A 22,006-nucleotide genomic window follows, 5' to 3' on the forward strand; every position below is an offset into this window, starting at 1 on the left:
GTACCTATGGTTTTGGATTTCCAATTTGATGTAAAATGAGGTTTATGATCAAAATGATTCCAATCGGATGATTAAAATCGGTTTCGACTTTGGGCCTTGGGATGAAGGGGTAAATGGTGTTGGAATTGGATGATCTTGGTGTCTTAGGTTTGATTTTTTGGGCTCGACATACCTATGGTCTCGGATCCTTGAGGCCCCAACTTTTGTAAAATTCAAAAAATACCCCTAGGTCAACTGAGAGGTTATTTAAAGAATGCTTGAAGTTTAAAATGCCGCAAAAAGACTAAGGAACACAAAAATGGGGTGTCTGTAAAATCCACACTTACAAAAAAAAGAGAAAGTGGAAAAATTGGTTAACAATACAAATTGGAAATTAAATTGTGATCTTTACAAATACATGTACTAACTAACATTCCATGTCTCATATCTAGGGCTATAAACAACATCCGTTTTTATCTAAGATGGAATCCGAAATTGATTCATCTATAACATGGTTGAGGATTTTCCTCTTCTTTTTATCCTAAATACAATCAAGAATTGATACATTGCAGTATGATATGATCACGTAAGATCTGAGTATATGCATTTAAGCTTGCAAAGTTGGTGTATATTTTGGATGTTGATTATTATTTACTAAGTGTCTCAAAAAATTGTTAGTTATTTCATTTTATCATCTATATTTATATTATACCATATAATGCATATACTTGCATTGATTTTGGTACAGATGATAAAAGTTAAACGACTTAAATCAGAATATCATATCATATAAGGTTAATATCTTTACTTGCATGTGCAATGTGCTTGTACACTAGTCTATATTATATGAAGCAGATACTTACCTTGAGTCCCGTATAAATCATAAAAGTAAATCCTAGTACCCTATGTCATATATGATTAATATTTACACACACATAGCATATACTCTTACACTAGTGATATATAATATCAAATCCATTTCTAGTTCCTTTTATTAATAAATAATATTTTGATAAGTTTTAATTAAATTTATTATAACATACCCAATATTTATATGATGGCCAAAATTTCATTAAAATTGAATACTAATGAGATGGTATTTGGATACAAGCATATCAAAGGGATGGGAAAGAGAAAAGAAATTAAAGAAAGAAAGTTCAATGTGATTAAACACCACAAGACTCTATTCAGTAAATCGACGATGGACAAAAGGTCCTTTCGTCCATGGTGCACATAATTGGCAGCTCACCCAATGGAAGACCTCTGGACTAGGATTGGTCGTCTTCAATTTTCCCTCCATTAAAATTTAAAACCACCCCTCCTGCATGCGAAGATAAACACGAGCTTCTTACCTGCAAAAAGTCTCTATAAGACAATAATTTGTGATTCTTGAAAATAAGATTCAATTTCCACAAAAAAGAAACTGAAGTGATTGTGGGTGAGTTGAAATGACCCCAAATTGAATGTTTTCTATTTTTTTTTTCAAAAATTCAAAATAAAATTTGAAACACCACAATGCCCCAATATTCCATATAAGAATGATTAGATTCATTTTCCTAGCATAAATGGAACTGAATCGATTGTGAGTTTGCTATTTTCTATTTCCCAAAGGCTTAGTTTGGAAGTAGTACAAATACAAATATAGAAATATGTAGAATGCAAAACCTTATAATTTATATTATTTTGTATATATTTACACTGTACATATTTATATTTGTACTCCTTCCAAATTGAGCCAAAAATTCAAAAAATAATCACAAAACCTGGGGAATCAAGAGGAGTAATGAACAACTCTATTTTGTATGTATAATAGATTTATCTTTCCTTGTTTTTCATCTCTCTCTCTCTCCTTTTTTTTCTATTTTGTGATATATAATTCAAATAAGGTTTACTGATTGCATCATATAGATACAGTCATCACTCAGACAGGAGGATTCGTGGAACAGCACCTCTATGTTGCCAAAAGAACCTCTCGCTCCTCTGATGTGCGTGACGGGATCTGCTCCTCACAAATGTATGTGAAATGTGCCTGTGAGGCGCCAGGTGTGAGGAGCAGATCCGATCTCCTGATGTGCATGGTAAGTGCGTGTGTATCTATGGTTTTTTTTTATACAATTTTCCATTTCCTAACAATGATAATTTGCTATCACTGTAATGTTGCTACTTGCTAGTACAAGTCAACACGCTCATACACGGGGTCTGCCCCCCACAGGACCCTATAGCCGCACATCCCGAATATGTTCGCAGTTGTAGTGTTTTGTGGGTAGCGTGTGAGTAGTGTCTAGTGGGTGGCAGATCTAGACCCCACACTGCTTCACTACTCTGTATATTGAGAATCTCTCTTATATTTGCATGTTACCATCCAATGAAGGTCGGAGAGACAACTTTATGCAGCCTCTTATATTTGAACCCTGTTCACCTAAGTCGCAATGTAACAACCAAACCATTACGCCAAGGCCCACCCTAAGACCCCACACTAACACACACAAAACAAAAGGAATCCTCAGGATAATATGGACTATGGAAAATACATTGAACCAGCTTGAGACCCATGTTGTTCCCGATTGGGTGTACTCCAAGCAGAATTTCTCTTGGTTTGCACAGGTTGATTGTACTCTTCCTCATTAATGGATGATGACCTCTCCGATTGGTTGTCCTTTAAGACTGGGTGCATGTATGCATCCTGGAGGTAGATTTTCAAGTTAAATTTGGGCTCTTTTGCACGCTCTAATGTATCCTTTCTCATTGCATCCTGTTATCAGGCATAACAGAAATTAATATCACAAGTAGAAAAGTAAATGCAATCACATAATACGCATGTAACATATTATCAATTTCCTTCAGTTTTGTCTAGTTTCCCATTCACAACAGGGACAACATAAAACTTCCTCTATGCAGGTATAACCATCTCATGGTTGCAAATCCTTTTAAACCATCTTCCATACGTTTGGACCAAAGGATTACATGCACCAATAGGAAGATGCTTGTGCGGTCCTGACTGTAATGTGATAAGATGTAAACCCCTAGACTCTCCGCATTTGCACAAAAATTCCAGGTCTAATTTTTGTCCTTTTATCATTTGGCATCTCTCTGTAATGGAAAAGGATCATTATGCTAGGAATTACTCTTTTTCCCATCTTAAAAGAGATAGATCTAAACTGTGTCAGCTTTATTTTTATGACAACACCAGTGCTTCTGCTGCACCGTTCAAACATATCAAGGATTCAAGGCAAAGAATATGCAGGATCAAAGACACTGCAGATTTATCTGTGTGAATAGAAATAAAGGATTATTAACCTGTAAAGGGAATTTCACAAATGCTGATTCAAAACGAACTTTGCAGAACATATGGAACCCAATGGTCAATACAGGAACTGGAATGAGTAATGATGCTAGGCCAGCTCCTTTTGTGCCCATCAATCCCATTAGCAGGAGTTGTGAAATGATCAACCCAATAACCAAACGGCGATGTACATCTGGCCAGAATGCTGCCCCACTCTCATATTTCTGATCATATACGTTGATAATCTTTGAAAATGGGAAAAAAAATCCATGAGCAAGGTGTTCAAAAGAAAATTGGTCAGCTTGTTGCCACATAGGTTAATTGTCACAACTCCTGAAAATATCCTTAATGCTTGGTCAACAGAAATACATTCATAGCATTTGGTAATATATCTCAATTAGAAGTATTAGAAACAGTAACAGAAGTTTAATTCATTTGGCATTATTTAAATTTTAAAGCAGAAAATTGGTCAGCTTGTTGCCATATAGGTTAATTGTCACAACTCCTGAAAATATCCTTATATGCTTGGTCAACAGAAATACATTCATAGCATTTGGTAAAATATCTTAATGAGAAATATTAAAAACAGTTAAACCGAACTTTAATTAATTTGACATTATTTAAATTTTAAAGCAGAAAAAAAAAACAAAGAAATTAAAGTAACACTATCATCACTCAGCATATATGACTAATTTACCTATGAAGTTGAAAGTATCAGCATGTAAGCATTGATGGAGATCATACAGATCCTTATGGACATATTATAGAAGGAGAAAAATACCAACCACACTACTGATTTGGCAGGAACATTATTCTAGGAAAATGGGCTGATTCTTATCATACGGGTATCTTGGTCATTTTGATCAATGTATGTTGGGTCCAGCCTATTATTTTGGTTTGTATGGTCACAGTTTAGTTGTATTTAAAATTTCAAAGTCATTGGTTTAGTTTATGAGGTTTTAGTCTTTTATTAGAGTCTGAACAGCAGAACTGTAATTTTCAGTTTTATTAGTTTAAGGAGTTCAGCTGATCCTAAACAATCTATATATGCGCATAAGGTTGCAAAAACAAATCATGGTTAATTATTCTATATTCTGCCTATGTGACTTTTGGTGAGTGATTCCTAAAGGCCTTGGAGTGATTCTAGGAACTGCAGGAATGTGTCTTGGGCTTTTCTTCTCTTTTCTTTCAATATATATATATTTTTTTAATTCATCCACTAACAGCCAAAAAAGACCTCATAAAAAAGGCAACCAAAAGTTATCATTTATAATCAGCTAAAGGAGTAAATTGATCCTAGGTAAGCCTCCTCTCAATTCCCTTCAATTCTCAACATCCACACACCTTTTGTAGAGAGAGAGAGACTTCTCTCTCCAGATCATCCCAATCAAATCCTAGTGAAAACAAGGTTTGTTCAGCCATCCCCCATATCTAAGGTTCTTCTTCATCCCACTAAAAAACTTTTCAAAATTTCCAATTAAAACCCTATTTTTCAAAAGTTTTTAATTTTTCTTTTGAAAACTTTCTATCTTTTTGTACCGAACCTTCTCAAGACTCCTTCAAATTCAATCTCCTCTGTTAGTTCACCAACCTAAACATCCCTCTAAATCAGTTTGAAGAAACCCCATTTCAATCCCTAGGTATTGAATTTTTTTGTCTCTCTCTAGAAATTTCAGCACTAAATAAGTTTCCTAATGGCATACATATAGCCTTAGACAAACCTTCATCCACCTTCAACAGGGTTGATGGGTTGTTGAGTGAGTCAACAACTTTTTGTAATATAACAGGTTAGGAGTTGACTTGAACTAGGATTTTGACTAGATCACTGGGTTACTGATTTGACCATCCATGTCAATGATGGGTTGAAAATACCAGTCCACACAGCTACTGATACCACCTGTACGGATGATGACATCAACAGAAGAAAAGCTAAACCCCCCTATGTTGTCTTGATGATCTCTTCTTGCTCTACCACCAACTTGCAACTCACCAGATGTGCAGTTCAATGTTAGATCAAGGAATAACGAGAAAGAAGAAAAAAAGGGAAAAAGAGGAAGATAAGTTTTAGGAAAAAGAATGTTAGCCTAATTGGCCACTTGTCCCATTATCATCTCCTTAATACAAAAAACAATGGAATTACAATAATGCCCTCACTCCCATTACATGCTTGTTTCTCTACAAAAAAGCATTAAGTTTGGTACTTAGAACACTAATATGTAGGGTAAAGTGTTGCCTTTGTTATTCAAATATAAATATGTAAGATAAATATTTATGGAGTTAATGCTAGATGCTGAACACAAGTTCTTCAAATATTAGAAGAATCACCTTGATGAAAATTAAATACATAGAATTTCTTTTGGTTTTTATTAAATTCAAGAAATGGGCATGTGACCCTCAAAAAGATGGAATCATAATAAACCTTACCTACCCTTATCTATATTGCTGATTGGAATATATAGACACACACAAACGCATGCACACGCACACACACACACATACACAAAGTATAAAGAGTATAAGTGCAACTTGGGCAGGCTCAACCCAAGACCAACCCAACCCAATCCAAGTTTTTGCATAGGTTGGCCTGAGTTTTTCGAGTGCAGGCTGGGTTTGGGAAAAATAACTCAGGCCTGACCTAAATGTGGGTTGGGCTTGGATTGAAGCCTTGGGTAGCTCAAGCCCGCCGGAACAAATACATACATATATGTATTATATTTATATAAAACATATATTTTTTCTAATTATTTATACACATGTATGTCATGTATAAAATATGTATTTATAGATTTGTAAATGAAATTTGTACATATTTTAGTTGTAAATCACACCTGCAATAATCTAAATTGAAAGAAAAGAAACGGGAGAAAAGGAGATTGAAGAGAGAGAAGTGATGGAGGAAGAAGATAGAAGAAAAGGAAGAAGAAGAGAGAGTAGTTCAAAACCTCTCTTCAGCCCTCAATGATCTCTTTTATTCTTTTGTTGTAAAAAATAAGGACAATTACATGCCCTTAGTAGGGCATCCATCGCTAAAGATACAATAAAAAACAATAAAAAAAAGAGAAATCAGGCCCATAACTAAGGCGCACTACCTACTAACACAACTCATAAACATAACTTAAAAAAAGCAAAGAAACTAAGGCCCATTCGGCCCATTATCATGCTGCCCAGCTTGCTTACACAATGTTGTAACTTTGCCTTGGGGACACCCTTGGTCAAAACATCTGCTAACCATTGCTCTGAGGCAATAAAAGAAAGGCAAACTTCTCCGGAAGCTACCCTTTCTCTTATAAAATGCTAGTCAACTTCAATATGTTTTGTCCTATCATGCCGAACTGGGTTGTGAGCTATGTTGGTCATGTCAAACAAGCAGTTCATACCAAAGAGGAGAAGACAAATTTCTGGGGTGAAGAACTGAATAGTTCGGCCCAACTCCAAGAGCCTCAATATATAGATTAATGAAATAGGAATGTTTATAGAAAAGCCCTTGTAGGGCTAAAGAGAAAATAACAACAAAATAAGAGATACAATACAATAGGGACTACATTAATATGGTACATCAATGAGACCCTTCACACTCTCCCTCAAACTGATGCAAAGGCATGGACATCAGTTTGCTTACAAGGAATAATTGTCTGGATCTCAACATGGCCTTTGTGAAGATGTTTGCAACTTGCATATTGGAGGCAACATGAGGGGGAGAGATAGAGCCCGCAAGAAATAGGTAGTGGATAAAGTGGCAATCCACCTCAATATTCTTCGTTCTTTCATGAAAGACATGATTAGAGGCAATCATAATAACACTAGTGTTGTCTACTGTTGAGCAAGAACTAGAGAAGAGAGGAGAGGAGAGGAGAATAGAGAGGGAGAGAAGAGAGGAAACTCGAGTGGACTGAGAGCCCTCCTTAACTCAGTGGGCGAGAGTTAGTATTATTATTTATACTGGCCCAGTCGTACAACATAAAGACAAGAGAAAATTACAACAGTACCCTTGCGGTACTAAACCTGAGAACATAAACAACTGTTAACACTCCCCCTCAAGTTGGAGCATAGATATCAATCATGCCCAACTTGTCACACAGATCATGATGTCTAGAATGGTTTAGACCCTTTGTAAAGATGTCTGCAAGTTGGTTCTCATAATTGACATAGGGAGTACACACTTCGCCTGTGATGACTTTCTCTCTGATAAAATGCTTGTCAACTTCAATGTGTTTTGTTCTATCATGTAGCACCAGATTGGCAGCAATGTTTATAGCTGCTTTGTTATCACAGAATAGAGACATAGGTTTGTCCACTAAGAAGCCCAACTCACTCAACGAATTCTTTATCCACATGCCTTCAGCTACCCCGTGGGCCATAGCACGATATTCAGCTTCAGCACTGGATCTAGCCACAACATTTTGCTTTTTACTCCTCCATGTAACAAGATTCCCTCATATAAATGTGCAATAGCCACTGGTAGACTTTCTGTCACTTTGGGATCCGGCCCAATCTGCATCTGTATAAACCTCAACTTTTAAATGTCCATGCTTTTGAAATAACAAACCAGCACCCAGATACTTCTTTAGATATCAGAGGATTCTCTCTGTTGCTTCAAGATGAAAGGACCTAGGAGCATGCATGAACTGACTGAGGACACCAACAACATATGCAATGTCTGGGTGAGTCATAGAAAGGTATAACAACCTCCCTACAAGCCTCTGAAACTGTTTCACATCCTTGAGAGGTTCACCTCGACTCTCACCTAATTTATGGTTGGGGTCAATGGGAGAGTCAACTGACTTCACCCCCATCTTCCCTGTGTCTTGAAGTAAATCTAGGACATATTTCCTTTGAGAGATGAAGATACCCTTCTTTGATCGGGCAACTTCAATTCCAAGGAAGTATCTGGCAGGTCCTAGATCCTTCACTTCAAACTGAGTGGCAAGAAAGAACTTCAACCTTTGAATTTCATCCTCCCAGTCACCAGTAACAATTATGTCATCTACATATACAATTAGGGCAGCAATTTTACCTTCTCCTCTTTTCACAAACAGTGTGTGATCTGATTGACATTGCTTGTATCCTTTCTACTGAACTGCCACATGGAATTTGTTGAACCAAGCTCTTGGTGATTGTTTCAGCCCGTATAAAAACTTCTTCAACTTGCACACTTTTTGTTCATTGCCTTGAGCCAGAAACCCAGGGGATTGAATTATGTAAACTTCCTCTTCAAGGTCACCATTTAGGAAAGCATTCTTATTGTCAAGTTGATGTAAATCCCAGTCCAAATTAGCAGCAAGGAAGAAAAGGACTCTAATGGAGTTCATCTTGGCAACAAGAGCAAAAGTTTCAACATAATCAACTCCATACACTTGAGGAAACCCCTTTGCCACTAAGCAAGCTTTGTACCTCTCCACTCTTCCATCAGCCCTATGCTTGATAGTGAACACCCATTTACATCCAACTGGAACCTTTCCCTTAGGAAGATCAACAAGATCCCATGTGCCATTCTTATGAAGGGCATTAATTTCTTCCTTCATGGCATTTGTCCATTCAGGAACTGAAAGAGCTTCTGCCACATTCTTAGGGATAGGAACATTGTCAATGGAAGTAAGAAAAGCACAGAATGAGGGTGAAATGTTCTCATAGGAAACAAAGTTAGAAATGGGATGTTTAGTGGTGCACAATCTAACACCCTTCCTATGATCAATAGGACGGTCAAGGTCATTAGCAGTAGAGGGATCATTTTCAATAGATTCAAGGACATCATTGGGAGCCAAAATACCTGAGTGAGTATGATCCTCCCCCGAGGAGTCTGGTGACACTGGAGGTACAGCTTCTGGATTTTCCACAACTCTTGAATTTGGATGGCCTTTGCGATGACGAGAAAAAACACGAAAAGGCGGAGGGTTAGGAAGAGAAGGGGAAGAAGGATTAGGAAGAGGAGACTGAGACAATGGCGAAGAATTAGGAAGAGGAGGAAGCTGAACCAGTTTCTCCTCATGTCTACACTCTCCCTGATGAGAAACAGGAAAGAAATGCTCATCTTCAAAGAAAGAAACATCCATGGAGACATAGAATTTCCGAGAAACAGGATCAAAACAACGGTATCCCTTTTGAGTAAAGGAGTAACTAAGAAATATGCAAGGGATAGCACGAGAATCCAATTTCCCACAGGTGGGAAACAGATTTGGACAAAACATCGACAACCAAAGACACGAGGAGGAATAGAAAGAAGGGGAGCCTTAGGAAAGAGAAGTTGATGTGGGGCATTGTACTCTAAACAACGAGAGGGCATATGATTTATAAGGTAAGCGGAACAAAGAACAACTTCAAGCCAAAAACGTTTGGGGACATTCATATGAAGTAGTAAATCCCAAGCCACTTCAAGGAGATGTTGGTTCTTCCGTTCGGCCACACCATTTTGTTGTGGCATGCGAGCACAAGAGCTACGATGAAGAGAACCACACAAAGCAAAAAATTCTGTGAGGTCACTATGAAAAAATTCTTTGGCATTATCTGATTGAAAAATTTGAATTTCAGTATGAAATTGAGTAAAGACCATCCGCTGGAAATTTTGAATGATTTTTGGTACTTCCTCCCTGGTTTGCATTGGGTATACCCAAGTATATCTAGAATAATCATCAATGAGGGTAATGAAATACTTCTAGCCACTCTCAGATGGTAAAGTAACAGGGCCCCATACATCAGAATGAACAATGTGAAAAGGAGATTCAGATTTACTATTTTTTTGAAGAAATTGAGTTCTACAATGTTTACTTAATTGACACGTTTGACAAGAAAAATCAGAAACAGACATTGACTTAAACAGTTTTGGGAATACTACTTTCAAAGACTGAAAAGACAAATGACCTAGACGACAATGCCATAAATAGACTCTCTTCTTGCAAGACTGACTCATAGACTATAACATGAAAAACAACCTTATTCTCCAGCATGTAAAGTCCATCAACCATACGTCCCCTACCAATCGTCCTCCCCGAGGCCAGATCCTGAATCACACAATGAGAAGGGAAAAAGGTCACTGAGCAATTCAAGGAATTAGTAACACTACTAACAGAGAACAAATTAATGGAAAAATTTGGAACATGAAGGACATCAGAAAGGGTAAGACCAAGAGGAAGAGATAGGGTTCCTTGACCAGCTATGGAAGTATATGATCCATCGGCTAGTCTCACCTTGTCTCTTCTAGAAAAAAGGTGATAGGTTTGAAAGTAAGAGGATGTACCAGCCATGTGTTTTGACGCTCCAGAATCAATGATCCATGGAGAGTCAGGGGTGTGAGAAGTAACATGGAAATCTGTGGCAGGGTTACCTGACGTAGATGAAAATGAGGTTGGGGGAGGAGCATCCATCTGACGAAGTGCTCTACCATAGAGCTCTAAATGGTCATGGAAGGAATTTATAATATCCTCCCTCGGGTCAGATCCATTGAGATGTGTCTGGGTCACAGTAGAAGTGGAGGGCTGATTCTCCCGAGTAACCATGTTGGCCATGTGATGTTTCTTTGTACCTTGCTGTTCGGGCCTCTTATTCACCTCAGAACCTTGCTTCTTAGTCAGATCTTGAGCCCATTTTGGTTTCCCATGAAGATCCCAACAGGTATCTTTGGTGTGTCAGGATTTCTGACAATGAGTGCACCACAATTTATCCTTATCTTCTGTTTTTTTCTAGAGATCTCCTTTCCTAGAAGAAGATCCCACACTAGTAGAAGCACCCCCTTTTGCTACCAACACAACTGCATCCCCACCAAGACTGTTGGGAGATCCTTAGAGCTGAGAATCTGAACTCTGATAGATTCATACATAGGATTCAGACCATGTAAGAAGGCAAACACCCTTTGTTGGGAGACAAGTTGCTTGTACATTTTTGCATCCTCATCACACTTCCAATCCACACTGGTAATGGTCCAACTCTTTCCAGACAGAGGTCAAGTTAGAGTAATATGCAGATAAAGACCTCTCCCCCTATCTGCAACTGGATGCTGCTGCCTGCAATTGATAAATTTTGGCATAGTGTCGCAATTCTGAATAAGTAGATTTTGCTTGTTCCCAGATCTCATTTGCAGTTTCAGCCCACATGAAGTTTTTTCCTTTTTGTGGTTGCATAGAGATCAAGAGCCACGACATAACCATACTGTTCTCCTGAGCCCATCTATCATATTCAGCATTCCTAGAGGGTGGTTCTTTGATTCTTCCATTTATATAGCCTATTTTCCCCCTTGCAGTGATGTATAATTTGATCCCTCTTGACCACTCTAGGTAATTTAAACCATCAAGAGGGACAACAGCCATAGGAAAGGATAGGTCACCCCCACCCATTCCATTCAGCATTGAGGAAACTCCAGATGTGGCTGAATCTTCACTACTCATGATATCGGGACTAAAAAAAGAGGAACCAAATGAATACTGCCGTAAAAGGCTATTGCTGAAAATAGGTCCTTCTGACCTACGGTTTCACTGGGAGTAAAGACTGAACCCTGTTGATGCAACACTGGAACAGGTCTGTACGACCTACAAATCCTTTTAGGAAACTAAAAAAATACTGCAGTTGCAGTACATCACCAGGTCTGAATGACCTACAAATGAACCGAGGTCATATGACCTCCCAACAGAATGAAAAAGATGGTGGAGTTCACCACACAATCGGCAGGCCTGATAGCCAAACAGTCACTGAGATTAACAGGGTAGCCGAACAGTCAATCAATAAGATCAATACAACATCAGCTTCAGGGCATCAACAGTCCATCATAGGGTTGAAGGAATAAAAAAACTCAGTTGAATACAGCAGTTTGTTAAGGAATACAGTCAACTCCATCAATCGGCTGAACATTCAATCAATAACCAGGCAATCAATAGGGCAGCCGAATGGTAGATGACTAGTACCTCTTTTAACTTCAGAAGATAGCTTCTTTGTAAGTTAGAACTCCCTCTACGAACCTCAAGAGATAGCCTCTCTACAGTCAAACAGATGGTGGATGCAACTTCTAGGCTGGAAGATGAAAGGTCTCTATGACTTCTGGGTCGAACTGAGTACACTAGATTAGCAGTTTGATGGAGCCTGCTCTGGAAGATGAAAGGTCTCTATGACTTCTGGGTCGAACGGAGTACTCCAGATTAGCAGTTTGATGGAGCTAGCTCTGGGAGATGAAGAATCTCTATAACTTTTGGACTAGAAGATGAAGAAGACCATCTACTCGACATTGAACAACAGGTTTGCTTGACACCACCCTTTAGGCCTGGACGACTTGCTCTGATACCATGTTGAGCAAGAACTAGAGAAGAGAGGAGAGGAGAGGAGAATAGAGAGGGAGAGAAGAGAGGAGACTCGAGTGGATTGAGAGCACTCCTTAACTCAGTGGACGAGAGTTAGTATTATTATTTATACTGACCCAGTCGTACAACATAAAGACAAGAGAAAATTACAACAGTACCCTTGCGGTACTAAACCTGAGAACATGAACAACTGTTAACATCTACATACAGAGGGATAGGTGGGAGAGGAATGACCCGATTCCTAAAATAAAAATTGAAGCCAAACAATTTTGCTACAAACAGATGACATTGCCCTATACTCTGCTTCCGTAGAGGACTTGGAAATATGTAGAGGAGATGGGCCGAATGGCCCATAGACTGTCATTTCATGTTATGTTATGTTTCTCTTTGTTATGGGCCTTATTCTGGGCCCATACTCTGTAATGTTCTGTTTTTTGTATTTTTCTGCCCACTCAAGGGCCTCTCTGTAATTTATCAAAGATTAACACCTTAATAAAATGTTTAGAGTGTTAGAGTGAGGTAATGTTCGAACCTCTCACTCTCTAACACTCGTTGCAGCAGCTCTCTCTCTTCTCTTCCTCTCTTGTTTGCTGTTTTGCTGTTTTGCATTTAATCTCAAACAGTTCCATACATCAAGTGAACTGTTTTTCAACTTGGTATCAGAGCGGGTCGTTGCTTGGCGTGTCCCTCATGTGGTTCTAGTTCAGCCAATTGCATGAGGAGGTTCTAGGGCTGAATGTTTACAGTCATTCGCCTGGTTCTTGGAGGTCATTGGAGGGTGCCCAAGTTTCTATACACTTGGAGAAGGGTTCGGTGACCAGAAGGAATCAGAGAGCAAGTTTTTCAGCCTGATTTGAAGTCAGAGAAAAGGGATTTCGAAGCTAGCTTAGAGAGCAAAGTGTTCGGCCTGGTTTGAAGTTCAAACCAGAGATACTATAAGTTGTTTCCTCAGTTCTTTGCTGAGTTATTTTTGTTATTTGGGAGGACTGTTAAAGCATTCAAAGCACACCTCCATTCGGCCCACTGTTGCTGGACTGATTTCTGGGTTATTCTAGAAGTGTGGTTCGGCTGTTATTGGGCTTCCAAACTGCTGAAAAACTGATCTAAATTAAGTGGTACAAGCCTCTAATTTAGTTCAGCTGCTTCTTGGACCTAGACAAAGTGTTCTTGAAGTGATTTCTGCTTGTTAACAGTGAAGTGTTGACTGTTGCATACATAGTGTTTGTAAAAAGTCCTCTTAGGTACTGTGGACTGTTTTCTTTGTTCTCCTTGGGAAATTATTGTTGGGAACCAAGAATACATATTGTTTGGAGGCCTGCTGATTGTTCCTTGAAGGCTGAATCAGGGTTTCTTCTCTTTGAAAGTGCTGCCACCGAACTTTGTTCTCATGGCTGTCAGTTCTGAACTGAGTTTGTGTGTTGCTGTGTTTGCTATTGTTTCAACTCAATCTGAGTTCTTTGAAATCAGATCACTTTTAAAGGCTTGCCGAAACCCTAATTGAAGCTGTTACATAATGGACTTCTCAGAAATTGAGAACAAGAGCACTGCTGAATATGGACATAATTCGGGAACTACAACTAATTCCTTGTTGGCTGTAGCTACAGTTAAATTGGATGGAACCAATTATTTGGCCTGGTCACAATCCGTAAAAATTCATATTTGCAGTAGAGGAAAGTGGAGGTTTATCTCTGGGAGCAAGAAAGCTCCCCCAGAGGAGGATCCCTCTTATGAGAAATGGGTGCAGGAGAATTACATAGTGATTGAGTGGCTTGTGAACTCAATGCAGCCACAGATTAGCCAACATTACCTGTGGATGAACTCGGCTAAAGAAATTTGGGATAGTGTTGCAGAAACTTACTCCCAAAAGTTGAATGTTGCCAGAGCCAACAAACTGAGAAGTGATGTGAAGAATCTAAGGCAGGGGGAGAAGTCACTCTCAGCATACTTCTCAACCCTGAAATCTCTATGGAAAGAGATTGATTTGATAGAGGCTGTGACATAGGATACCCCCAAGGATGCTGAAACATACAGGAAATTGGTTGAAAGGAATAGGGTCTTTGAGTTCTTGACAGGGCTGAACTCTGAATATGACATTACAAAGCAAAACATCTTGTCCAAGGAAGATGTTTCATTGTCACAAGCATATACTTTGGTCAACAGTGAAGAAAATAGGAGGCAAGTCCAGGTTCAAGGACTCAGTATCAATGATCATTTTGCAAATATGGGAATTAAACCCAAAGGGGTTACAGGAGCTCACAGTGGCATAGGAAGGAAGGAGGTGGTGTGTGAATATTGTAAGAAGCCGAAACACACAAATGACAAGTGCTGGAAATTGCATCCCAATCTTGTACCTATCAGATTCCAGAAGAAGAATGATAATAGAAAGACAGGAAGTGCACATGCAGCCACAAGCATAGATACAGAGGTTGAGTCTACTAGTGCATAGTTGGCAGCCATGAAAGCTGAATATGAGAAGTTTGGAAAGATGATCAGCCAGCTTGAAGGTGTAACTTCATCATCCAACCCTTCTGGAAGTCCAGCCACCATTGCATTTGCTCACTCAGGTATAAGGGCTTCTGCTAACCATGCATCCACCTCAGGTAATCACAAAACCCCTTGGATCATAGACTTAGGTGCTTCTAATCACATGACCAACATTTCCACTTTGTTTGTTTCATATGATTTACTTCCTGGTCGTGACAAAATCACCTTAGCTGATGGTTCTCTTGCCCCTATTTCTGGCAAGGGAACTGTCAAGGCTACAGACTCCTTACTCTTATCTTCCACTCTTCATGTACCTAAATTAAATACCAACTTATTATCTGTAAGTAGCCTGACCAAGTCATTGAATTGTTGTGTAACCTTTTTCCCTTCTCACTGTGTGTTTCAGGACCAAAAGTCTAAGAAGGTGATTGGGAGTGGCCATGAAGCGAATGGAATATACTTGCTCGACACCCCTGGCTAATGCTTTGATCATCCCAAGAATGTTGCTTTTGGTTCTACTTTTCTAGAGTCTGCCAGTCAAATTATGTTGAGTCATTGTTGGTTGGGTCATTTACCTTTTTCTGCTTTAAGTCATCTATTTCCAAAACTGTTTAAGGGAGTCAGTGTGTCCAGTCTCAATTGTGAGTCCTGTCAGTTGTCAAAGCATTGTAGAAAAAAATACCCTGTGAGCAATAAAAGATCATCTTTTCCTTTTCATATTGTGCACTCTGACGTGTGGGGGCCTTACCACTTATCCTCTATGGGGGGTTACAGATATTTTATCCTATTTATTGATGACTTTTCTAGATTCACTTGGATATACTTAATGAAATCCCAGGATGAAATCCCAAGACTTGTGAGGCAATTTCATGAGCTTGTTTTAACTCAATTTGATACCAGAATTAAGGTTTTCAGATCTGACAATGCAAAAGTATTTTGAGAATAGTTTATCCTTGTATCTCTCTGACATGGGGGTTATTCATCAAAGCTCTTGTGTTAGAACCCCTGAACAAAATTGAGTTGCTGAGAGAAAAAATAGACATATTGTTGAAGTTGCAAGGAGCCTTTTGTTTGCCTCACATGTTCCCACAAGATTTTGGGGTGATGCTGTAGTTACTGCTACCTATCTCATAAACTGTATGCCATCCAGGGTTTTAGGGTTTAAATCCCCCTTCTGTCTTCTTCATCCAGACAAGGATCTCTTCCCAATTCCTCTTCGTGTGTTTGGCTGTACCTGCTATGTTCACATTCCAAGTGTGAGAGACATAAGTTTGAACCGAAAGCCCACAAATGCATCTTCCTTGGTTACTCCCCCACACAAAAGGGTTATTGCTGTTTTGATCCAAAGACTGGCACCCGACATGTCTCTATGGATGTTACCTTTGATGAACTTTCTCCTTTTTATGGTTCCTCTCAGGATGGACATTGTCCACAGGGGGAGAGTCTGTCACAAGTTTTTGCTCTTCCTCTTCCTGTCCCAGTTGAGTCTCTTGACAAACCTGTATCCTCACCAAATGAATCAAAGGAGGATCAATCACTTCATACCTCTTGTCCTAGTGCCCCTATTTCTTTACCTCCTCGTCCTACCCATAATCCCAAAGTGTATCAAAGGCAGAGATCCAGGAATGAGCAAGTAGTTTCCCTTACAACAGATGAGGCTCATACATTCCCAATCACAGATGAGATAACAGGTACTGCTTCAGCTCCTTTGGAATCATCCTTCCCAGACCTTGATGTCCCCATTGCTGTTAGGAGAGGGAAGCGGAAGTGTACTGCACACTGCATTTCCAAACACCTTTCTTATGACCTACTTTCTCCTTCATACTTTGCCTATCTCTCTTCTGTTGCTTCTAACCCCATTCCTAGGTTTGTCTCAGAAGCCATTGGGATTCCAGAATGGAGAGATGCCATGGAGACTGAAATGGATGCTCTACATGCAAATGGTACTTGGGAGGTGGTGGATTTGCCTGAAGGGAAGGATCCAGTTGGGTGCAGGTGGGTTTTTACCATTAAATACAGGGCCGATGGAACTATTGAGAGGTACAAGGCCTTGTTGCAAAGGGCTACACACAGACATATGGGATTGACTACCTGGAGACTTTTGCCTCTGTTTCCAAGATGACATCTGTGGGGTTTCTTTTATCTCTGGCAGTTCACTTTGATTGGCCTCTCTATCAGTTAGATGTAAAGAATGCATTTCTGAATGGTGACTTACATGAGGAGGTCTACATGTGTCTTCCTCCAGGGATGTATGGGAAAGATATGCAAGGAAAGGTATGCAAATTGAAGAAATCACTTTATGATCTCAAACAATCTCCTAGAGCCTGGTTTGAGAGATTTAGAGCTGCACTTGTTAAATTCGGCTATGTTCAGACACAGTCAGATCATACTCTGTTTGTGAAGAAAAGTGGATCTCTAGCAGTGTATCTCATTGTGTATGTTGATGACATTATAGTGACTGGTGATGATGCCTCAGGCATTTTGGCCCTTAAGTATTTCCTCCATACAGAATTTGAGATTAAGGATCTGGAGGAGTTGAGATACTTCCTTGGCATAGAAGTTGCCAGATCCAAGGATGGGATTCTTATTTCCCAAAGGAAATATGTCCTTGATTTGTTGTTTGAAACTGGAAAACTGTGTGCAAGACCAGCTGCAACTCCCATTGATATGAGTCACAAACTTTCAGCTTTGGATGGAACTTTGTTGGAAGACAAAGGGGTCTTTCAGAGACTTCTTGGAAAGCTTATGTACCTGTGCATGACTAGGCCAGATATTGCGTATGTTGTCAGTTGCATTAGCCAGTTCATGCATGCTCCTAGAGATGCTCATATGGCAGCAACAGAACGGATTTTGTGCTATCTGAAAGGCTCTCTAGGAAAAGGAATTCTATGTACCAAGCATGGTCATCTGAAACTTGAAGCCTATACTGATGCTGATTGGGCTGGAAATATTGATGATAGAAGATCTACTTTAGGGTATTGCAATCTGGTGGCTGGTAATGTTGTCTCTTGGTGGAGTAAGAAACAATCTGTTGTAGCCCGATCCTCCGCAGAAGCAGAGTATAGAGCCATGGCACATGGAGTCTCGAAATTGTTGTGGCTAAGGTCCTTAATGGAAGAACTTGGGATTGATCATGACAAACCCATGATGTTGTACTGTGATAATCAGGCTGCCATCAACATTGCTCACAACCTGGTACAACATGATCGAACCAAACATATTGAAGTTGATCGACACTTTATTCGAGAAAGAGTCTCCTCCGGTGAAGTGTGTCTTCCATTCATTACTTCTGAAAGACAATTGGCAGATTTTCTCACCAAGGTCATTTCCAAGGCAAGGCTTCATCATGACACTGGCAAGCTGGGCATGATTAACATCTATGCTCAGCTTGAGGGGGAGTGTAGAGGAGATGGGCCGAATGGTCCATAGACTGTCATTTCATGTTATGTTATGTTTCTCTTTGTTATGGGCCTTATTCTGGGCCCATACTCTGTAATGTTCTGTTTTTTGTATTTTTCTGCCCACTCAAGGGCCTCTCTATAATTTATCAAAGATTAACACCTTAATAAAATGTTTAGAGTGTTAGAGTGAGATAATGTTCGAACCTCTCACTCTCTAACACTCATTGCAGCAGCTCTCTCTCTTCTCTTCCTCTCTTGTTTGCTGTTTTGCTGTTTTGCATCTAATCTCAAACAGTTCCATACATCAAGTGAACTGTTTTTCAACTAAATAGTTTGTTGTTTCTTGCATTTCCATGAGATTAGAGAATCACCCATGTGAAATGCTAGGAAAAGTCATGGTGAGGTAGATGAGAGATCCCACAATTTGTCAATGAAGGGAGGCATTAGGAAGCAAGGGACCTTCTGACTTGGACAATTTGACATTCAGCTCCAAGGGAGTGTCTACCCGTTTATTGTCGGTAAGACTGGCCAACTAGACAAGAACAAAGGCATACTTGTGTTGGAAAATGAAATACCCTCGGGAATTCCTTTGAACTTCAAGTCCCAAAATAGGTAAGAGGGCCTAAATCCTTCATGTTAAAGGAATTGTGAAGAAGAGACTTGAGCTCTTGAATTCCTTCAATATCATCTCCAGTCAACATGTCATCCACATACAGGAGGAGAATCATAATAACTGGGGCCTTTTCTACACAAAGACAGAGTAATCGGAAGCACTCTGGTTATACCTGGCTTACACAAAATCTCTGAAATTTTCAAACCAAGCTTGAGGAGCTTGCTTTAGCCCATAGAGAGATTTCTTCAACCGACAGACGAGGGAGGGATCTCTACAGTACCCTGGTGGAGGTCTCATATATACAATCTCTTTTAGGTGCCCATGTAGAAAACCATTTTTCACATCTAGTTGAAAGATAGTCCAAGAGTGTCTAGCAGAGAGGGCTAAGAGAACACGGATTGTAGTGATCTTGGCCATTGGGGCAAATGTCTCCTCATAATCAATGCCATACTCCTGCGTATACTCCTGAGTCAGGAGTCGAGCTTTATATCGGTCCAGAGACCCATCAGATTTCAACTTGATGGAGTAGACCCATTTGCTCCCAATAACAAAGCCATCTGAAGGTGCTGGAACTAAGTCTCAAGTGTCGTTCTTGTGCAAATCTTGAATTTCTGCATCCATGGCATCTCTCCATCGAGGGCTGCTAATGACCTATTGGTATGAGAGGGGAATATCTGTGGAAGGCAAAACAACGTAAAAGGAGCTATTGTCTAAAGGAAAACCATAGCGGTCAGGTGGTCTACATATACGGGTAGAATGACGTAAGGGAACAAGAGGACAGGAATGTCACTTATAGGTTTATTTGAGATGGGTGAAGGATCCGAACCGGGAGGAAGGGGGGTCATAGACGCAGGTACTGGACCACAAACTTGCTTGCAAAAGAAGACGAGAAGATCTTTCTCGGCAATTGATGACAAAGCATTCAATGAGTCAAAATCATACAAAATAGAAACAAAGGGTGCAGATTGTTAGGTTGAAAGGTTTTATGTATTGATGATTCAGCTGCAAAGTGTCCTTATTAGTCTGTATTTGTGTTTTAGTTGTTATGTACTGGGCCTGTGTTAATGGGCCTAAGTTTATTTGCTGTTTTAAGTAGTCTGGGTGTCCCATCACTAATCAGGGGCATTCCAGACATTTCCTGTAACATTGTACTGTAATGTACTATAAATAACAGTACTGTCGACTGGGTAGTTCAGTTTGACATTCTCAGCATCTCTTGCTCTTCTTCTCTCTTCTGCTACTTTGGCTACAGCATTTCAGCCTTCATGGTATCAGAGCATTGAGCACCTTCCTGGTTACAGCCGACCCCATCTCCTCTCTCTTGCTGTCTTTCTTCTCTCTTTTTTTTTTTTTTTGTCTGGGTTGCTGCTGTGAAACCCTAGGGTTGCAGGAGAACAACACAAGTTCGAACCTAGGGTTTCCCTTGGTAGTAGGGCGCAAGGGAAGTAAGACCCAGAAGCTGATGTCCTACTAGACTGTTTCTAGTAGTTAGCAGCTATTCGGCTGCTAAGAGAGGTTTGTATAGGACAGACCTAGTTGAGGACTGATTTCAGCAGTCCCAGTATTGGCCGTGAGGAGGGGAACTTTCTTTATAGTTGCAGTATTCGAAGCTCAAGTGGAGTCTGCATAGCACAATAGTAGAGAGCCCTTAGTTTCAGGTCGGTTACCAGCCCAGAACACCTCACTTGCTGCTGTAACTGAACTGCTTCAGAACTGTGACAGTCTCGGCAAGTCTGAAACTGTGTTGAGAGCTGTCAGAACCTGCTGTGATCACTTTGGCTAGTCAGAACCTACTTCAGAACTGCTTCAGAACCGGCTATGATCACTTTGGCTAGTCAGAACCTGCTTCAGAAATGTTTCAGAACCTGCTGTGATCACTTCGGCTAGTCAGAACCTGCTTCAGAACTGCTTCAGAACTGCTTCGGCTAGTCTTAATCAGTATCATCAACACAGGGGCTGCAGTCAAGATGTCTTCAATATCCGGAGAGGTTTCTTCTAGGGATACTTATTTCATGAGAATTATGGTGATTATTAGTTAAAGATCACTACTTATTACTATGAAACCTAGGGATCTACCCTAAGATTTATATTTTTTACTTTAAAAATCTCGTCACCTCGGCGACTAGGTGGCAAGGCGCCCCTATGACCTAGCTTCGCCTTGATGCCTTGAAAATGATGCCCCTAATCTAATCAAATATTACTATAATTTATTAATAGTTAATTTTTAACTTAAATTAATAATATTATAGAGTTTTAGTTAATCTATTATTAATTAATATATCATAATTGATTTTTATTTATATGATTTATTATTAATTAATTGTATGCTTAATTGTACCATAAAGAGATTAGTGGTGAATATTTGTTTAACAGATACTTAATAGGAGAAAAGTGAGGAGAAGAGAAAAAGTAAGAATAAATAGAGGGAAGATTATAGGGATGTAGGATGTTATGGGTTAGAGGGGGAGGTGCAACATCAACCAGAGGTATTAATTGGTGGGGGGTGGAGATTTAAGTGGATACTTTTAAGAAAAGGATAATTTAAAGTGGTATTGTTATAAGAAGCATGGATAACATGTCTGACTAAGAGTGGGAAACATTTTTGGAAACAAACCAATTGATGATTGGTTTATTGAAAGAAAATAAGGGAAAAAAAAAACACAAAATAGAGAAGGGGGAATGGAGCAAGGACAGAGCTCCATTTAATTTATTTAAGCCATTAGCATATGCTGAAGAAAATGAAATAATACAATATAAGAGTCTCAAGTTATATACATTATTTCTGCCAAATATATACTCTTGACAACCACCTCTCCTTATGAAGAAAAATTTTGGATAAATATGAAAGTCAAATGCAAGATTTGAGCATTAAAATGGGAGTTTTATATGTTTCCAAACTAGGTAGAATTGGAGAATTGGCCTTTATAAATTACTGCCATAAAAAGAAGAATTGGTGCTTATAAGTTTC

At 39.4% G+C, this 22,006-nt stretch overlaps 1 protein-coding gene across 6 annotated transcripts in view; it reads right to left on the reverse strand.

Moving 5' to 3' along the window:
* Positions 1-942: 942 nt before the first annotated feature.
* The window catches only part of LOC148861776 (hyperosmolality-gated Ca2+ permeable channel 1.7-like), a 146,029-nt gene continuing 124,965 nt past the window's right edge, over positions 943-22,006 (reverse strand). For 2 of the 6 annotated variants that reach the window (XM_088941678.1, XM_088941676.1), the window contains 3 exons: positions 3,277-3,507; positions 2,511-2,731; positions 1,032-1,331 (listed from right to left, as the gene is read on the reverse strand). In XM_088941678.1, the coding sequence (XP_088797804.1) occupies positions 1,328-1,331; positions 2,511-2,731; positions 3,277-3,507 (456 nt within the window). In that variant the 3' untranslated portion in view covers positions 1,032-1,327. Of the gene's footprint in view, positions 1,332-2,510; positions 2,732-3,276; positions 3,596-22,006 lie in introns of those variants that run through there. The other 4 variants (XM_088941675.1, XM_088941679.1, XM_088941677.1 and 1 more) reach the window with 4 other exon arrangements.

Source organism: Nelumbo lutea, chromosome 4 (assembly GCF_056320005.1).
Source record: "Nelumbo lutea isolate HS-2025 chromosome 4, American lotus-T2T, whole genome shotgun sequence".
NCBI classification, from domain to species: domain Eukaryota; kingdom Viridiplantae; phylum Streptophyta; class Magnoliopsida; order Proteales; family Nelumbonaceae; genus Nelumbo; species Nelumbo lutea.